The sequence below is a fragment of the Mustelus asterias genome, chromosome 7 (genome assembly GCF_964213995.1).
Source record: "Mustelus asterias chromosome 7, sMusAst1.hap1.1, whole genome shotgun sequence".
Taxonomy (NCBI): Eukaryota; Metazoa; Chordata; class Chondrichthyes; order Carcharhiniformes; family Triakidae; genus Mustelus; species Mustelus asterias.
The window spans coordinates 98,677,238-98,696,720 of record NC_135807.1 but is presented as its reverse complement, the minus strand read 5'-3'; the positions used below and the strand labels follow the sequence as shown (position 1 = coordinate 98,696,720).

Below are 19,483 nucleotides of genomic sequence, written 5' to 3'. Positions count from 1 at the left end.
CAATCAAGATATAAATGCATCCTTCTTTTAGTTATGGAATTTCTAAATATTTGATATTCCTGTCCACTTATAATATACTCAGTAAGGGGATTTTCACAGAACCTGCATTGCGGTGTTAATATAAGCCTACTTGTGACACTAATAAATAAACTTTAAAAAGTGTCAGCTTGGCCAAGTTGGTACCACCCAGACTTGAATCAGAAGATCATGGGTTTAAGGCACTCTGGAGTAGTGGCTGCATAATCTGGATTCATACTTCAATGCATCAGTGTCAGAGGTGCCATCTTTTAGATGAGATGAAATGTAGAACTGAGATCTTGCCTGCTTGGTTAGGTGGATGGAAAAGATCCCACAACACAATTGGGAGAATCAAAGGGTGTTCACCCAACAAACCTCCCTCAACCAGCATCACCAAAACAAAATAACTGGTCATTAATTTAATTTCCATTTAGGGAGATTTGTTGTGCACCAGTTAGTTGCGTACATAACAACACTTCAAAAAGTATTTCACTTGTCGCACAGTCCTTTGAAGTATTTAAATAAATTATTTTTTTAGACACAGACCTATAGTTTCATCTGTAATAGCTAAACATGGGTGTCTCTCACTCACATGGTTTAGCACATTGCAACACAAACACACTAATCAGCCCTTCATCAAATCCATGTAGCACTGTAATTAAAAGCACTGAATTTCAATTCCGTAAGCTGACTAAAACTAATAATATACCGTAATTAAAAATCATTTCAGTTGATTAAATGCTGCAAACACAACAACACCCCCACCGCGCAATAGGACAATCAAGGCACACTGTTTAAATTCAATGTTCCCAGCATAAAAAGAGAAGTGTGAACATTACAGAAACAAAACATAAAATGAAATAAATGTACCTGCGGACCAGTGATATGCATAAGGCCAGACACAGCACACACTATGGAGTCATACCCTGCACGTTGTGACATTGGGCCAGTTTGTCCGTAACCTAATTTAAATAAAAGGTTTTGAAGTGTAAATATTAGCTCCCTGATAAGACAAACATCCCATAATCCCACTTATAAATTCCAAGGCTGAGCATTACTAAACTTCTTTCTCACTTTTATATCAGCTGATGTCTAAAAATACATGCTTTCTGGTACTTTGCATCTCTATTAGTTGCCATTCCCTTCCTCCAGTGCTAGATACTTAAATAGAAACTCAGTCTCCTGATTTCATTTCAGGCTCCAATACATGATTTGAATAATGTGTTCACAATTGCTCCACATAACTTCCCCACAGAGTTGGATCATATCAGGTAGACAACATGCCAACTAATGCAGCACTGCTGCAAATCACCCACAGGTGGCCAAGAGCCTATTTTATATGCATGGCCCAGCCATTGAAGCTTTATTGGTGACAAAATGTATCATAAACAAAATTGATCCTAGTCTCAGCTGAGGCCTGTACATATGTGCTTCAAACATCAAGCACCAAGCTCAGGTGTCACTAGACTTGAATTGAGTCTCAGTCGGCAACATGATTGGGATCTGTCCAGAGCTTCATACAGTCATATAAGGCATCATAGATGTAGGATAACCACAACATTAAATTAAGCAGAAAGAAAAATTTTGCATTTATACAATGCATTTTAGGACAACAGGACATCCCAAGGTTCTCCACAACTAATGAAGTACTGAGTAATCATTGCAATACTACAGAGAAATGTGGCAGCCAATTTGCACAAAGCAAGATTCCACAAACTGTTAAATACCATATCCATGTAACCGCTGCTGCAATCTGATGAGAATCAAACTTTCGTTTTTCTAGAGTTCGAGATAAAGATCGAGAAGGACATAAGCTAGACACAGACCAAAGCAATAAAATAAATCAAAGCTAATTTTGAAGGGATGGAATTAGGAAGAACGAACTGGAACAAATTACTGACAACACAGAAATAGGACAGCAGTGAGACGGGGCGGGGCCTTTAATTAAACTTTGAGATCAGGGCACCCTTTTAAAACTCCTACTTCAGAATGCCAATGTTTCTGGCATGTTTAGGCCCCACCTGTCCGCCTAGCTGTGTGATCCTCGCCAGCACTCTCTTGCCATTTAATCAGGCAAAAAAGGTGGCTGTGAAACCAGCAAGTTTTCTTGCCTGATCCAACACTCTGCAATTTTGAGAAAATTGCCCCCAAAGTATATGGACAGCAAGGGAGAGGATAACAGAGGAATATGAAAAGTTTAGGAAATAAATACAATAAAACAATTAGGAAGGCAAAGAGAAACTATGAAATTACATTATCAATGAATATCAAAGGAAAATATGCTTAAAAGACACATAAATAACTGAGTCACTAAGGGACACACATGATAAACACAGATAATAACTGTGAAATGGCAGAAATATTAAGTAACTACTTTGCCCTGGTATATGCAAGATGGACTAGAATGGTAGATATTACATTAGAATAAGAGATCAAAAAAAAGAAAAATACATTTAAGATTGATAGGGGGAAGATACCGGTGATGATAATATTGGTTCAACAGGGCACTGCTCCGACAAGCTGTTAAATTTGGAGAAAGTTTAAAGGCTTTAAGGATTAAGCTCAGAATTTAACTTTTAACTTGACATTAGCCCGAACTTGAAGTTTCTTTCATAGTGTAAGTCAATAGTAAACAAGCTGGCTGCTAGTGGAAGTTGCACAGTAAGTTACTGAGGTGTCTAGTAGAATTGGTAATTACTGTCAGCAGGGAGATGACTCAATGCCTTGGAATTTTTACTGGTATAAATACAGAAGGCTTCTAATAAGTACAAAGCTCAGGGAATTCAATGCAGTGAGGGACGAGATGCTGCTCTGGTATTTTTAAGAAACAAGGCAATGGTCTGAGAAGGGGAGCTGGAGACAGCAAGACTTAAGAGCGGAGTTCTAGGGACAGTAATTAAAATTAATAGCTTAAACAAGGTACTAACTAGATTCTAAAAATCTCTATTCCCTCCTTTAGAATCTATTTACTATCTTGGTACAAGATAGATAAAGGTGAATTTTTCACATTAGGGCCAAGACAAATACAATCATAGAAATCATAGAAACCCTACAGTGCAGAAGGAGGCCATTCGGCCCATCGAGTCTGCACCGACCACAATCCCACCCAGGCTCTATCCCCACATATTTTACCCGCTAATCCCTCTAACCTACACATCCCAGGACTCTAAGGGGCAATTTTTTAACCTGGCCAATCAACCTAACCCGCACATCTTTGGACTGTGGGAGGAAACCGGAGCACCCGGAGGAAACCCACGCAGACACGAGGAGAATGTGCAAACTCCACACAGACAGTGACCCGAGCCGGGAATCGAACCCGGGACCCTGGAGCTGTGAAGCAGCAGTGCTAACCACTGTGCCGCCCTATGGGCAGGATTCTCTGGCCGCGCACGCCCAAACTTCATTGAAGTGTTAATGTAAGCCTACTTGTGACTAATGAACTTTACAAAGACCAGAAATTCCTGCCCAAGCTCAATGGACCTTTGAATGGTCCGCCGGATTTTCTGTCCTGCTCACTACAATTCCTGAGAATTTTGGCCTATAAATTGAGAGGGAAAGTGAAGAGGAAAATAAGACTGGCAAAGATAGAATTTGAGACTAGAATGGCAGTTAACTTAAGCGGGTCATTAAGAGGTGGAGTGCGGCCTCTTATGGACAAGGAGGCTCAGAGGCGCAGGACAAGCACTTGAGAACTTAGTGCATTTTGGAAGAATAAGGACTCTGGCGAAATGTCGCCACAATTTTATTGCTTCATTTAAATATACACTCCTGATATTTGGGCTAGTGCGACCAGTATCTGACAGAAGTTACACTGGAAAACTCAATACCTACAAAAGGATGTATGGGATCTGCATCCAGTGGCATACTGCTGAATTCAAAAGGAAGATCAACATTGTTTTAAATACTAGCTGATAAATAAAGAAAACAATTTAATAACAGAAGGCAGTTTAAGTTATTTACATTTAGTCACCAGGACCCAGTTTCAACGTTGCAATGTTAAATGACTATTTTTGTCCCACCACATGCTCCAAACTAAAATATTTCTTGACAAGATGAAACCAGGATAGAAACTCATTAAATAGTGAAAACCCACCTGAAAAATTGCAGATGAATTCACTGGGTTGTTGCTCAATATATGTTTTAAGAATAAACTTCAGAAGGCTTTGCTGGGAACAAGTCACATTTTGAAATTCATTGGAAGTCATATTTTGGGTGAAAAATTAGTATGGGAGGGACCCTCATTGCAGTCCAATTTCCACCAGAAGTACACCAGTGACAAGCTGGAAGCCAGCAACTTCCAGGTATCCAAAGCATCTGATGAAACAGGTATTATACTAACATATAACTAGGTGAATATACTAATAAGAATCCCAACACAAGTTTTAGGACCTCACCAGCTATTTTACACCAAACAATTTTAAGCAGTTGAATAAGGGCCATTTTTTAAACCAGTCTAATTACCCAGCCTGCAATCTTCCCAACTTACTTTCCTTACCCTTCAAACATTATTCATTAACCAAGAGGGTAGTAGCAAAGATGGCAAAATGTTGACAATTCCTGCTGACTGCCCCTGAATTTCCTGTGGACAGACAACTCATCTATTGCTCATCCCTGAGCTTCCTGTGTGCAGGTACCTTCCCTACTAATTGTCTTGGCCTGAAACATCAAACTAACCCCGCCAGCTCCTTAATTCTAATCTTGCTACAGGTAGATATATTCATATACAAAATATATAAAAAATTGCAATAAAAAATGCTGCAGATTTAGGATTAATAGTTTCTTATAGTTGTCATTAAAAAGTAAAGATAGAATCAGAACATAAAATCCAGGTCCTACTTCAATGGAAATAAAAGTCAGGAGAGTTGTAAATTCCCTTTCATGCATTTTGCACTTCTCACACAAAGTCAAGAGCTAATTACCTAGCGCGTCAAGAAACACAGGCCTGCTTCTTCAGATGAGCAGCAATGCGCTGTGAAGATTTTCCCAACCTGACACTATTGTGCATTTCTTACAGGACCCGCTGATCCCGACTGAAGAAAAATTAAGTGCAGCATCTCCCTCTAACACCAGTAAATAGAGTAGAGTCTGGGAACAACAGGACATGCCCTTTTTTACTGCACTAGCTGCTGTATTCTGCTAAGTATTCAAAGGCTTATGATACTCATGAAATGAAATACACGTTATGCTAGTGCTGTTGATTTTCTCCCTTCTGCAGCACAAAGGGCACCAAAGCCATTTGTAGCACACAATAACTGCTAACTCAGCTGAGAGGATGTAGTCTTTAGCTGTTTTCATGAGTGACCAAAGCACCTCTCCAAATTAGACAAAAATAACTGATATCAATTAGGGTCTTTAAAAAGTGGCCAGTGAGAGGGTTGATGTGTTGGCTTTAATTTTCCAAAATTTCCTAGATTCAGAGAAGGTTCCATTTGTTTGGAAAAGGTGAATGTAATTTGTTTACTTAAAAAGGGAGTGGGGAGGGAGAAGAGAGTCATAAACCAAGAAACTACAGGCTACTTAGCTTAACATGTCAGCAAAAATGTTAGAAGCTATTATTAAATATGTTATATCAGGGCACTTACAAAAATTCAGGGTAATCAGGGAGATTCAAAAGGCTCCTGAGAGAGGGAAATCATGTTGAGCCAATGTATTCTAGTTCTTTGAGGTAGTAACATGTACAGTGGATAAAGGGGAACCGGTGGATATACTGTACTTAGATTTCCAGAAGGCATTTAATAAGCTGCCACATTAAAGGTTATTGTGGAAAATAAAAGCAAAAGGCGTAGGACGCAACATATTGGCATGGATAGAAGATTGACTGGATAATAGAAAATAAAGTTGGCATAAATGTAGCATTTTCTGGTTGACAAGATGTAACAAGTGGTGAGCCACAGGTATCTGTGCTGGGGCCTCAACTTTTTACAATTTATATAAATAACTTGGATGAAGAGACCAAAGGTATGGTTGCTAAATTTGTTGATCATAAAAAGATAGGTAGGAAAGTAAGTTGTGAAGAGGATATAAGCAGGCTGCAAGGGAATTATAGATAGGTTAAGTGAGTGGGCAAAGATCTAGCAAATGGAGTACAAGGTGGAAAAATGTGAAATTGTCCATTTTAGCAGAAAGTGTAAAAAAGACACACATTGTCAAATGGTGAGAAATTACAGAGTGCCAAGATGCAGAGGGATCTAGGGGTCCCTAGTGCATGAATTGCAAAACGTTAATATACAGGTACAGCCAGTAATTAAGAAAGGTAACAGAATGTTGTTGCTTATTGTGAGGGAAGTTGAGTACAAGTAGAGTGGTTATGCTTCAGTTATACAGGGCATTGGTGAAACCATATCTGGAGTACTATGTACTGTATTGGTCTCCTTACGTAGGAAAGATGTAAATACATTGGAAGCAGTTCATAGAAGGTTTATGAGTCTAATGGCTAGAATAGGAGTGTTGTCTTATGAGGAAAAGCCGGACAGACTAGACTTGTATCCATTGGAATTTAGAATAGTAAGAGGCAACGTGATCTTGACAAGGTGGATATAGAAAGAATGGTCCTGTTTTTGGGAGAATCTACAACTAGGGATCACTGTTTGAAAATAAAGGGTTTCCCACTTAAGACAGAATTAAGAATTATTTTCTTTCAGAGGGTAAGGAGTCTTTGGATCACTCTTCCTCAAAAGATGGTGGAAGTAGAGTCTTTGGATATCTTTTAAGACAGAGCTAGATACATTGCAGATTAACAGAGGGTGAAAGGTTATCGGAGGTAGGCAGGAATGTGGATTTGATGTTACAATCAGATTAGCCATGATCTTGTTGAATGGCAGGCTCGAGGGGCCAAATGGCCTACTCCTGCTCCTAACCCAGTTGTTCGGATACAGCTTGAGGGGCATCACTCTACATCAAGCATGGAGGCTGGTCTCCATGAGCTACCACAGCTGGTTCAGGAGTTGAGCTGGTTTGCTTGATGCCATTTTGCACCATACTTTAGCGATCTAGCCAACTGAGCCAACCAACCCCAGATCGGATCTTTACTGAACTAGTCAGCAACTTTATTTACAAGGCCTTCAGTGGGGAGAAGTTTGGAGAAAGAACTTGCATTTATATAGCATTTTTCATGAACAAAGTGCTTTTCAGTCAATTAAATACTTTTTGTAGTGAAGACATTGTTGTCAGGTAGGGAACCATGGAATCCAATTTGTGCAGCAAGGTTCCATAAACGGTCAACAGATAAATGATCAAATATTGTTTTCGTGGTGTGGTTGACCTGAAAATAATTATAAGCAAGGCAAATCTGATATTTTCAGTTCAATTAAGATTGTTCTTTTTATACTAAAATAATGACTGGCAGTTGTTACTGTCAATAAAATGTGTACTTATTTTCATTAGCCCCTATCCACCTGTGACGTCACTTTTAGGGAATTCTGTACTTGTATTCCCAGATCCCTCTGTTCAACTGCACTCTTCAGAGTCCTACCATTTACCCTGTATGTTCTACTTTGGTTTGTCCTTCCAAAGTGCAATATCTCACACTTGTCTGCGTTAAATTCCATTTGCCATTTTTCAGCCCATTTTTCTAGTTGGTCCAAATCCCTCTGCAAGCTTCGAAAACCTTCCTCACTGTCCACTACACCTCCAATCTTTGTATCATCAGCAAATTTGCTGATCCAATTTACCACATTATCATCCAGATCATTGATATAGATGACAAACAACAATGGACCCAACACCGATCCCTGCGGCACACCACTAGTCACAGGCCTCCACTCAGAGAAGCAATCCTCCACAACCACTCTCTGGCTTCTTCCATTGAGCCAGTGTCTAATCCAATTTACTACCTCCCCATGTATACCCAGCGACTGAACCTTCCTAACTAACCTCCCATGGGGGACCTTGTCAAAGGCCTTGCTGAAATCCAGGTAGACAACATCCACCGCCTTCCCTTCATCCACTTTCCTGGTAACCTCCTCGAAAAACTCTAATAGATTGGTCAAACATGACCTACCACGCACAAAGCCATGTTGACTCTCCCTAATAAGTCCCTGTCTATCCAAATATTTGTCGATCCTATCCCTTATCACACCTTCCAATAACTTGCCCACCACCGACGTCAAACTTACTGGCCTATAATTTCCCGGATTTCTTTTGGAACCTTTTTTAAACAACGGAACAACATGAGCCACCCTCCAATCATCCGGCACCTCCCTCGTGAATACTGACATTTTAAATATGCCTGCCAGGGCCCCTGCAAGTTCAACACTAGCTTCCCTTAAGGTCCGTGGGAATACCCTGTCCGGTCCTGGGGATTTATCCACTCTGATTTGCCTCAAGACAGCAAGCACCTCCTCCCCTTTAATCTGTAAAGGTTCCATGACCTCCCTACCTGTTTGCCCTATTTCCGTAGACTCCATGCCCGTTTCCTCAGTAAATAGGGATGCAAAAAAACCAATTAGTATCTCCCCCATCTCTTTTGGTTCCATACACAGTCTGCCACTCTGGTCTTCAAGAGGACCAATTTTATCCCTCACTATCCTTTTGCTCCTAACATACCTATAGAAGCTCTTTGGATTTTCCTTCACTCTGTCTGCCAAAGCAACCTCATGTCTTCTTTTAGCCCTCCTGATTTCCCTCTTAAGTAGCTTCTTGCACTTTTTATACTCCACGAGCATCTGATCTGTTCCTTGCTGCCTCTACATTTCATACAACTCTCTCTTCCTCTTAATCAGTGTTACAATCTCCCTCGAGAACCAAGGTTCCTTATTCCTATTTACTTTGCCTTTAATCCTGACAGGAACATACAAACTCTGCACTCTCAAAATTTCTCCTTTGAAGGCCTCCCACTTTCCATTTACATCCTTACCAGAGAACAGCCTGTGCCAATCCACAGTTCCCAGATCCCTTCTCATTTCATCAAATTTGACCTTTTTCCAGTTCTGAACTTCAACCTGAGGACCAGATCTATCCTTATCCATGATCAGGTTGAAACTAATGGCATTATGATCACTGGATCCAAAGTGTTCCCTCACACTCACATCCATCACCTGCCCTAACTCATTTCCCAATAGAAGATCCAATATCGCATCCTCTCTAGCTGGCACCTCTATATACTGATGTAGAAAATGTTCCTGAACACATTTTACAAACTCTACCCCATCTAAACCTTTAACAGTATGCGAGTCCCAATCTATATGTGGAAAATTAAAATCCTCTAAGAACCATAGAAACTTTGTGTTTCTTGCAGTTGTCAGCTATCTCTCTGCTGATTTGCTCCTCCAATTCTCGCTGACTATTGGGTGGTCTATAATACAACCCCATTAATGTGGTCATACCTTTCCTGTTTCTCAGCTCCACCCATAGGGCCTCTGTAGACAAGCTCCCTAATCTATCCTGCCTGAGTACCGCGTAACATTTTCCCTGACCAACAATGCCACCCCCCCCCCCTCCCCCCCCACCTTTTATCCCTCTGCCTCTATCCCGCATGAAACATTGGAACCCCGGAACATTGAGCTGCCAGTCCTGCCCCTCCTGTAGCCAAGTTTCACTAATGGCTGTAATGTCATATTTCCATGTGTCTATCCACGCCTTCAGCTCATCTGCCTTCCCCACAATACTCCTGGCATTGAAATAGACACACCTCAAAAGGTTATTTCCACCATACTCAACCCTTCCATTTGTGATTTTACTTGAACTAACTTGTATTTTTACCCCTGCTCCACTATCTGCTCTGGCACTCTGGTTCCCATCCCCCTGCAAATCTAGTTTAAACGCTCCCCAATAACACTAGCAAACCTCCCTGCAAGTATATTGGTCCCCTTGTAGTTTAGGTGTAACCCGTCTCTCTTGCACAGGTCCCACCTGCCCCAGAAGAGGTCCCAATGATCCAAGAATCGGAAACCCTGCCCCCTACACCAGTTCCTCAGCCACGTGTTCATCCGCCCAAGCATCCTACTCCTACCCTCACTGGCACGTGGTACAGGTAGCAATCCTGAGATTACTACCCGCGGGGTCCTGCTTTTTAACTTCCTTCCAAGCTCTTTGTACTCACTCTTTAGGACCTCCTCACTCTTCCTACCTACGTCATTTGTACCTATGTGTACCACGACATCTGGCTGATCACCTCCCCACTTTAGAACGCTGTGCACACGATCAGAGACATCCCTGACCTTGGCACCCGGGAGGCAACAAACCATGCGGGAGTCTCTGTCCTGACCACAGAACCTCCTGTCCGTGCCTCTGACCATTGAGTCCCCTATCACTACTGCTCTCCTCTTCTTCCCCCCACCCTTTTGCGCTGTAGAACCAGACATATTTACAGCAATACCAAGGGATTGCAGTACTAAACCACAACCTTGAACCAAGTAACTTTAAAATGTTGCCTCTGCCTTACCCATGACAATGATTCTCCACTGCTTTAAAAATGGTTCCTGCCTCACCTGCTATAGACTTGAACAAGGTACAGGCTTGGGGGCTTCCAAAATTAATCAGACAATTGCAGACTCAGCATCCTGAAAGGGAAGTACTGTGCACCCTGTATTTTTGACCCAAAGAATCCCTGAGACAGGAAAGCAAGTTTACTTGTGTACAGTAGCAAATGCCTCTCTCTCTCAGATTTCAAAATGGTTTCTGTGCCTCACCCACTCCCAAATTGAAATCAGCGTGTAGAGTCAAGAAGTGAGCCTTTATTCACAGAAATTAGTAGCCCAAGCTTCAACTTCTTGCTTGCAAAAAATCTTGTTAGCTTGGTTTATCTTTCTTCAGAAGTTTGTTTCAGTGCTCTTATAGAATCATAGAATGTATGGCACAGAAACAGGCCCTTCGGCTCAAACTGGTCCATGGTGACCAAAATGTCCACCTAAGCTAACCCCATTTGCCTGTATTTGGCCCATATCCCTCTAAATCTTTCCTATCCATGTATCTGTCCAAATGCCTTTTAAATGTTGTCAATGTCCCTGCCTCAACCAATTCCTCCGGCAGCTCATTCCACAAACGTACCACCCTCCGTAAAAAGGTTGCTCCTCAAGATTCCCATTAATTCTTTCCCCTCTTAACTTAAACCTAAATTTTCGATTCCCCAACCATGGGAAAAAGACTGAGTGCATTCACCCTATCCATACTTCTCATGATCGTATACACCTCTATAAGATTACCCCTCAGTCTCCTACGCTCCAAAGAAAAAAGTCCGAGCCTGTTCAATCTCTCCTTATAACTCAGTCCCTTGAGTCCTGGCAACATCCTTGTAAATTTCTTCTGCACTCTCTCCAGTTTAATAACATCTTTCCTATAGCAAGGCAACCAAAACTGAATGCAATGCTCCAGGTGTGGCCTCATCAACATCCTGTACAACTGCAACATAACTTCCCAACTTCTATTCTCAATGCCCTGACTGATGAAGACCAGCATGCCAACAGCCTCCTTCACTGCCCTAGCTAGCTGTGACTCCACCTTTAAAGAACTGTGCATCTGAACTCTGTTCCACGATACTCCCCAAGGCCTTACCATTCACCGTGAAAGTCCTACCTTCATTTGATTTTCCAAAATGCAACACCTCACACTTATCTGCATTGAACTCCATTTGCCATTTCTCAGCCCACTTCTCCAGCTGATTAAGATCCTGATGCAATTTTTGATAACCTTTCTCACTGTCTACAATATCACCTATTTTATTGTCATCTGCAAACTTACTGATCATGCCTTGTACATTGTCATCCAAATTGTTGATATAGATAACAAACAGCAATGGGTCCAGCACTGACCCCTGAGGCACACCATTAGTCACAGGCCTCCAATCCGACAAGCATCCTTCCACCATAACCTTCTGCTTTCTACCATCAAGCCAATTGTATATCCAATTTGCCAGCTCTCCTTGGATTCCATGTGACATAACCTTCCAGAGCAGCCTACCATGTGAAACTTTATCAAAGGCCTTACTGAAGTCCATATAGACTACGTCCTGCCCTCATCAACCTTCCTGGTCACTTCATCAAAGAACTGTAACAAATTTGTAAGGCATGATCTCCCATGCACAAAGCCGTGCTGACTACTCCTAATCAAACCCTGTCTTTCCAAATGCCTGCATATCTTATCCCTCAGAATCCTTTCTAGTAACTTACCCACCACAGATGTTAGGCTAACCAGTCTATAATTCCCAGAGTTTTCTTTGCAGCCCTTCTTAAATAAGGGCTCAACATTTGCTACCCTCCAGTCTTCTGATGCATCATCGGTTGCCACATCGGTTGCCACAGGTGAGGTAAATATCTCTGCCAGGGCTCCCGCAATTTCTTCTCGAACCTCACAGAGTGTTCTTGGATATACTTGGTCAGGGCCAGGAGATTTATTCACCTTCATACAATTTAATACATCCATCACCTCCTCTACTGTAATGCGAACTGTCCCCAATATATCGCCACTAACTTTCCCAGGTTCCCAAGTCTTCATGTCTTTCTCCACAGTAAACAGAAAAGAAATATTCATTGAGAATCTCACCCATTTCCTGCGGTTCCACATGTGTCCACTTTGGTCCTTGAGTGGTCCTATTCTCTCTCTAGTTATTCGTTTTCCTTTAATATACATAAAGATTCCCTTTGGATTCACCTTAATCCTCTCTGCCAAAGCCCCCTTTTTGTCCTCCTAATATCCTTCTTGAGTATACTCCTGTATCCCCTGTACACTTCCAGGGAATCCCTTGACTCCAGCTGCTTGTACCTGAGCCATGCCTTCTCCTTTTTCCTGGCCAAAACCTCAATATGTTTTGTCATCCGGGGTTCCCTGCTCCTGCCAGCCTTGCCCTTCACCCTAACAGGAACATATAGACCCTGAATTCTAGCTATTGAAAAACAAATGGAAGTTCCCTTGAGTGCAGACAAACACCTCACTTTCTTCACAATAGCACCAATTGGGTCACAGGACTGAATATCAGATTAATGCTAAACAAAGAGCCAATGTGTCGTGTGTTTGATAACGACACCGATAATGATGACAAACTGCAATACTCAATGTCAACATAAAATAAATCAGAGAAACAGGTCTCTAATAATAAACAACTTTAAAACAAAATTACATTAAACAGAGCGACTTAAAGTGGACTTCCTATATAGCCACCTCTCTGGACACAATCTTTTTCCTTTACTATATTCGTTACCACTCTCTTTGGCTTCTGCATCATTAAATCTTTTTGACATTTAATTTCCTCTGTCCTCCATCCTATCCTTCAACCTTTCCTTGTTTTCTTCCCTGTCCCCTCCCCCGACTTTGGCTTAAAAATTCCTAAATTTTGATCATTTTTCAGGTCTGATTAACTCTGTTTCGCTCTACAGATGATGCCTAATCTGCTGAGCATTTCCAGCATGTTTGTTTCATTCCTCAACGTGCTCCTATTTAAAATGCATTCATACTCGAGATGGAAAAGTACAGGTGGAAATTTAATACAAGTGAAGCCCATGTCAGCACCAAGTAACCTCTCCCAGCCAAAACTCCAGATGTGGTTGTGTGTATATAATAGAGTACATTGAATAGTATGAAAGAAAAATACCACAGGGAATGGAGATCGGAAATAAAATCGGAAAATGCTGAAAACACTCAGCGGGTCAGGCAGCATGCAGAAAAGAGTTAATATTTCAGGTTGAAGATCTTTCATCGGAACTGGGAAAAGGCTAGAAATTTTATAGGTTTTAAGCAACTAGGAAGAGATAGGGTGGGAAAATGAATAAAAGGAAAGATCTGGGATAAGGTGGAAGGCAGGAGGAGAGACTAAATGACAAAAGTTTTGGTGATGCAAGGCCAAAGGGTTTTATTTAAAATGGTACAAGTAAAGAAACAAAAGATGTGCCGAGAAGAGGTGTGAATGACAGGATAGGATGGATGCTGTCCAAAAGCAAAAGAAACAATAAAAACTAAAACTAGCATAGAAAAGGGAAACAAAATGGCAGCAGAGACTACAGACTGAAATTGTTGAACCCAATATTGAGTCCAGAAAGCTGCAAGTTGCCTTAATCAAGAGATCAGGGGGCGATTCTCCCAAAAATATTTTAAGAATCAAATTTGCATGAAAATTGGAGTAACTCCCGCCGATTTTTTAGTGGGATTTTCAGAATGAATCTCCCACACTCAGCACTGCAGAGTTCCCCAGTGAGATTTACTTTGAAAATCAGGAGTCGGGGTCTATTCCCGCTAGAGAGGCCGGCAGCATAGCGTTAAGCAGGCTACGGCGCACATGCCAATCTGTCAGCTCTGAGATCGGCGCATGCATAGTAGCTCCACACTGCCGAGCCTCCCGATCGCTGGCCAGCCCTGCAACGCTGCCCCTCCAATCCCCCCACACCCCCAATCACTAGCCTCCGAGACCTCTCCAGGCAAGTCCCGATGTCCCCTCACTCAGCCCGCCTCGATTGCCCCCTCCTCGACTGGCAGCCCAAACCATCCCCCCCTCCCCACCCCGGGTAAGCCAACCCAACCACCCCCTCCCCCCGATGGGCAGTCCTGATCGCTGGCCTACCTCCCTCTTGCCACTGATCCCAATGCAGAGTGGCAGCAGGAGCCCCCACCCTCACCAGTTGCTCCCCCAGAGGCCCCACCCCCTATAGGCCCTGACCCTTGGCACTGCCTGATGTCCACTGGGCAATGCCAAGGTGCCCCCTGGGCAATGTCACTTTGCCCCCTGTGCAGTGTCGCGGGCCAGGCTGGCTTTGCCAAGCTAACAATGCCCAGGGGGCACACCCCTTTAGCCCCGATCCTCTGCCCCCGCTGCCCACCCCCCCTTTCATTCCAGTAGGGTCAGGCCGCTTGCTCTCTATTAGTGGGGAGCTGTTTTACACATTCTTGGTGGGAGGGGAGGCTGGCGTGCCCGGAGACTTCAGTCCTGGGCTTGTTAATGATATTCAAATACTCATTTAAATATTTAAAGCAGCTCCGCGCTGATTTCCAGTGCAGAGCTGACACCGCCAGAAATCCGGGACCCGAAGATGCACGGAGGCCAGGGCGCCTAGCAGGTAGCCCACTAAACAGTTCCACTTAGGTCTCCTGGCCTTGATAGAGCAGCGGAGTGGGCTGGGAAAATCGCCCCCGAGGTGCTGTTCATTGAGCTTGCATCAAGTCTCATTGGAGCATTGCAGGAGGCTGAGGACAGAAAGGTCAGAATGGAGAAAGATGGAGAATTAAAGTGACAGGGGACCAGAAACTCTCAGATCACACTTGAGGACTGAACGGAGGTGTTCTAAAAGCAGTCAGCCAATCTGTGTTTCGCCTCCCGATGTACAGCAGACCGCATTGTAAACAGTGAATACAGTATACTAAATGGAAATACAAGAAATTGCTGTTTCCCCTGGAAGGAAAGTTTGCTCCCTGTATGGTGAGGTGAGAGAAGTTAAAAAACCAGCTTGCAAGGAAAAGGGAGTGGGGACTTGGGGGTGATTGAGGGTGGACCAGGCTGTCGCAGAGGGACGGTTCCCTCCAGAGAGATGAAATGGAAAGGGAAGATGTATTTGGTGGTGGCATCAATATTGAAGGGTGATCCGTTGAATACAGAGGCAGGTTGGATGGAAGGTGACAACAAATAAAATCCGATTATGATTCTGGAGGGAGAGGGGGAGAAGAGCAGGAATGGGGCAGACATAGTCGAGGTCTCTATTGACCCAATTGTTGGGGCACAGCTCGGTTGAGGAAATCAGAAACTGTAGCAATGATATAGGTCAACAACCACAACAGAATTGCACCTTTTCTCTATTCATATCATCTTTTGGGTTTCATCTTGCACACCAAAGTTACTCTCTCCTTCTCAGGAGTGGAAGAAGCCACAAACTCCTGTTTCTGACAGCCTAGTCCCTCAAGTCCATATTACTTCCAATTTGAAAGACTCAGACAGTCAATCCTAAAAATAAGCTCGTCAGGATTCACCAGACTAGCAGTCAAAATGACCCTATAAAAACAACCCATAGTGACCTGTAAGCAACATGCCTTTCAACTTTCCTTTCCTCCTTGCTGAGAGTGTCTAGTCTACATTTTGCTCCTTTGCCAGAAAGGTAAAGCAAAGACAATAAGATCTTTTGTACAAGAGTTACCATTTAGTGAATCAACAGCTTCTTTTGCACCCTTCCTCATTTTTTTCTTCCATTAACTTCAAAGTGGAGAAGGTATAAAACAAACATCTGATTTACTAGTGCTTGTTCTATGTTGCTGTACAAGATGAGTTTCTGCTCACTTGAATTTCCAGAAAAGATATTTTAAGACTTTCCAATGGAATGTTTTCATTTAAAATGTCAAAATAAGTCATTTTATAGTGTTCCATTAATTTATAACACACCATCAGCCATTTCTCTTGTACCACCCAGCGGTATGCTTGAAACATTTTTATCACCAACTCGAGGCATGGAACCTTAAAGAAAAAAATATTTCTGTTCAATAGTTAATTTATTCATCAATAGGCTTTTCTTTTTTATCCACCACATTTAAGTTACACTATACAGTGGGTTCCTTGTGAAGCTCGCCAATGACCCCTGGTTGAATCAGCTAGCTTGCTGTTCAAAACACTGTGGGGTCCCAGTCCAGCAGAGGCATGATTGTGTGAAAACACTAAGGTTGAGTAGTTCAGTATTATTCTCCATTGTCATCTCAAAACATAAACCCTTACTGTCTCAGTTTGATGGCAATTATGCAACACACTGCAATATTTAACACTGAACTCTTTCCAGTTAATCATAATTTCTATATATACATACACCAATCTATTTATGTGTCTGTTATAAAAACTGTTCAGCTAGAGCACATTTCTTGTTCTTCACACTTTAAATATCATACTAACATCTCTGATTCACACTCTTAAGGACAAGTAAGGAGCTCTCCTGAAGCACAAAATAGTGGAGCTGGGATGTCGACAGCCTTTTCGTTGACCTCTAGATGTTTGCTTACCAGCTAGACTTCAGGACCTTTAAGGAATAAACACCCACACTTTGGGAACGAGACATTAGACCCAAGTTCTTGAGCTGGGACGGAGGTGGAAACCAAGAATTGGGTTGACTTGGCAGAGGCAATTTAAGGTCATCCAATTAGAGAAAAAATGTCACCTCTGGACTTCCAGTATTTTGTCAAGACAGGCATCTCTGTAACACAATCCCTGAGATGAAGAATGGGGTCAGAGCCCCTTTCCAATAGCACATGGAAGTTTCCCCATTATAGTTTCATAGGTAGTGAAGCATCATTGTAATATTATGGCCATTGTATCTTTCTGATACTTTACTATGCGCAGCTTAAGGAAAACTTACACTTATCATACACACTACATAAGATGTCCACAAATATACATACTCTCTCCCTCCGTCCTCTCAAGATACTTTGGCCAAGCTTTTGATTATCTAACTTAAGATCATCTTTCTTGGCTCAACTCCAATGTTTTGTCCGATTATGCACCTGTGAAGCACTTTGGGGCATGTCAAAAGCAGAATATTAATGCAAGCTGTTGTTATACTAAAATACTTTAATTATTTTACATGTCATATACAAATAGGGAACAAATATGTTGTGGTAAATGTTTGCCAATTATGAATATTTGAACTTTTAGAACATTTTTACATTTAGCAAAACAGCAGCATCTGCTAGGTTGTTCCTGTTCTTTATAAACAATTTGCTGAGTTATCCAACCCCAAACATAATCAGCTGATCCTTATGTTTATTTTTCTATTGAAATATATGAGACTGTTTATTGGCTCAGGGAGCTCAGCTATGATAGTTATAATGGAGCTACATTAAAATATTACAGCTCGCCAGACTATACAGATTCCTCATCTCAAAGTCCTTTGCAATGCACATTACAGGTTTTGCACAAGAACACATTATCTCCTTAAAGATAAAGGAAAAAATTCTCAACAGTTAACTGAAATACTGATCTTATTGAAACATACAAGATCTTGAAGAGACTTGAAATAGTGGATACCAGGAGGATATTTCATCTTGTAGGTATGATGTCCAGTGTATTATGAACTTGCAGTCAATACGTGTAAAAACTGGACATAAACAAGCTATTAAAATGACAGTCAATATCAATACACAGGCAATGATCTAGTTAAATATGGTTATTTACAACCATCTGAAGAATTCATACATCACTTTAAGGATGGGCTGACACAAAATGGAATTCACACAACACCAGGTTAAAGTCCAACAGGTTTATTTGGTAGCACAAGCCACAAGCTTTCGGAGCGCTGCTCCTTCATCAGGTAAGTGGGAGTTCTGTTCACAAACAGGGCATATAAAGACACAAACTCAATTTACAAAATAATGGTTGGAATGCGAGTCTTTACAGGTGATCAAGTCTTAAAGGTACAGACAATGCGAGTGGAGAGAGGGCTAAGCAGAGGTTAAAGAGATGTGTTTGTCTCCAGCCAGGACAGTTAGTGAGATTTTGCAAGCCCAGGCAAGTCGTGGGGGTTACAAATAGTGTGACATGAACCCAAGATTCTGGTTGAGGCCGTCCTCATGTGTGCGGAACTTGACTATCAGTCTCTGCTCAGCGACTCTGCGTTGTCATGTGTCGTGAAGGCCGCCTTGGAGAACGCTTACCCGAAGATCAGAGGCCGAATGCCCGTGACCACTGAAGTGTTCCCCAACAGGGAGAAAACACTCTTGCCTGGTGATTGTCCAGCGGTGTTCATTCATCCATTGTCGTAGCGTCCGCATGGTCTCCCCAATGTACCATGCCTCGGGACATCCTTTCCTGCAGCGTATCAGGTAGACAACATTGGCCGAGTTGCAAGTGTATGTGCCGTGTACCTGGTGAATGGTGTTCTCACGTGAGATGATGGCATCCGTGTCGATGATCTGGCACATCTTGCAGAGGTTGCTGTGGCAGGGTTGTGTGGTGTTGTGGTCACTGTTCTCCTGAAGGCTGGGTAGTTTGCTGCGGACAATGGTCTGTTTGAGGTTATGTGGTTGTTTGAAGGCAAGAAGTGAGGATGGCCTTGGCGAGATGTTCGTCTTCATCAATGACATGTTGAAGGCTCTGGAGAAGATGTTGTAGCTTCTCCGCTCCGGGGAAGTACTGGACGACGAAGGGTACTCTGAACGCCGTGTCCCGTGTTTGTCTTCTGAGGAGGTCGGTGCGGTTTTTCGCTGTGGCGCGTCAAAACTATCGGTCAATGAGTCGAGCGCCATATCCTGTTCTTATGAGGGCATCTTTCAGCATCTGGAGGTGTCTGTTGCAATCCTCCTCATCTGAGCAGATCCTGTGTATACGGAGGGCTTGTCCATAGGGGATGGCTTCTTTAACGTGTTTAGGGTGAAAGCTGGAGAAGTGGAGCATCGTGAGGTTATCCGTGGGCTTGCGATATAATGAAGTGCTGAGGTGACCGTTCTGGATGGAGATGCCTGTGTCCAAGAATGCAACCGATTCCAGAGAGTAGTCCATGGTGAGTCTGATGGTGGGATGGAACTTGTTGATGTTATCATATAGTTGTTTCAGTGATTGTTCACCATGAGTCCAAAGGAA

The 19,483-nt window shown here is 42.5% G+C and overlaps 1 protein-coding gene across 1 annotated transcript in view; it reads right to left on the bottom strand.

The window, feature by feature from the left end:
• The window catches only part of sugct (succinyl-CoA:glutarate-CoA transferase), a 481,778-nt gene that overhangs the window by 396,197 nt on the left and 66,098 nt on the right, over positions 1-19,483 (bottom strand). The window contains exon 7 of the mRNA XM_078216553.1: positions 889-980. Coding sequence (XP_078072679.1) covers positions 889-980 — 92 coding nt within the window. The remainder of the gene's footprint in view (positions 1-888; positions 981-19,483) is intronic.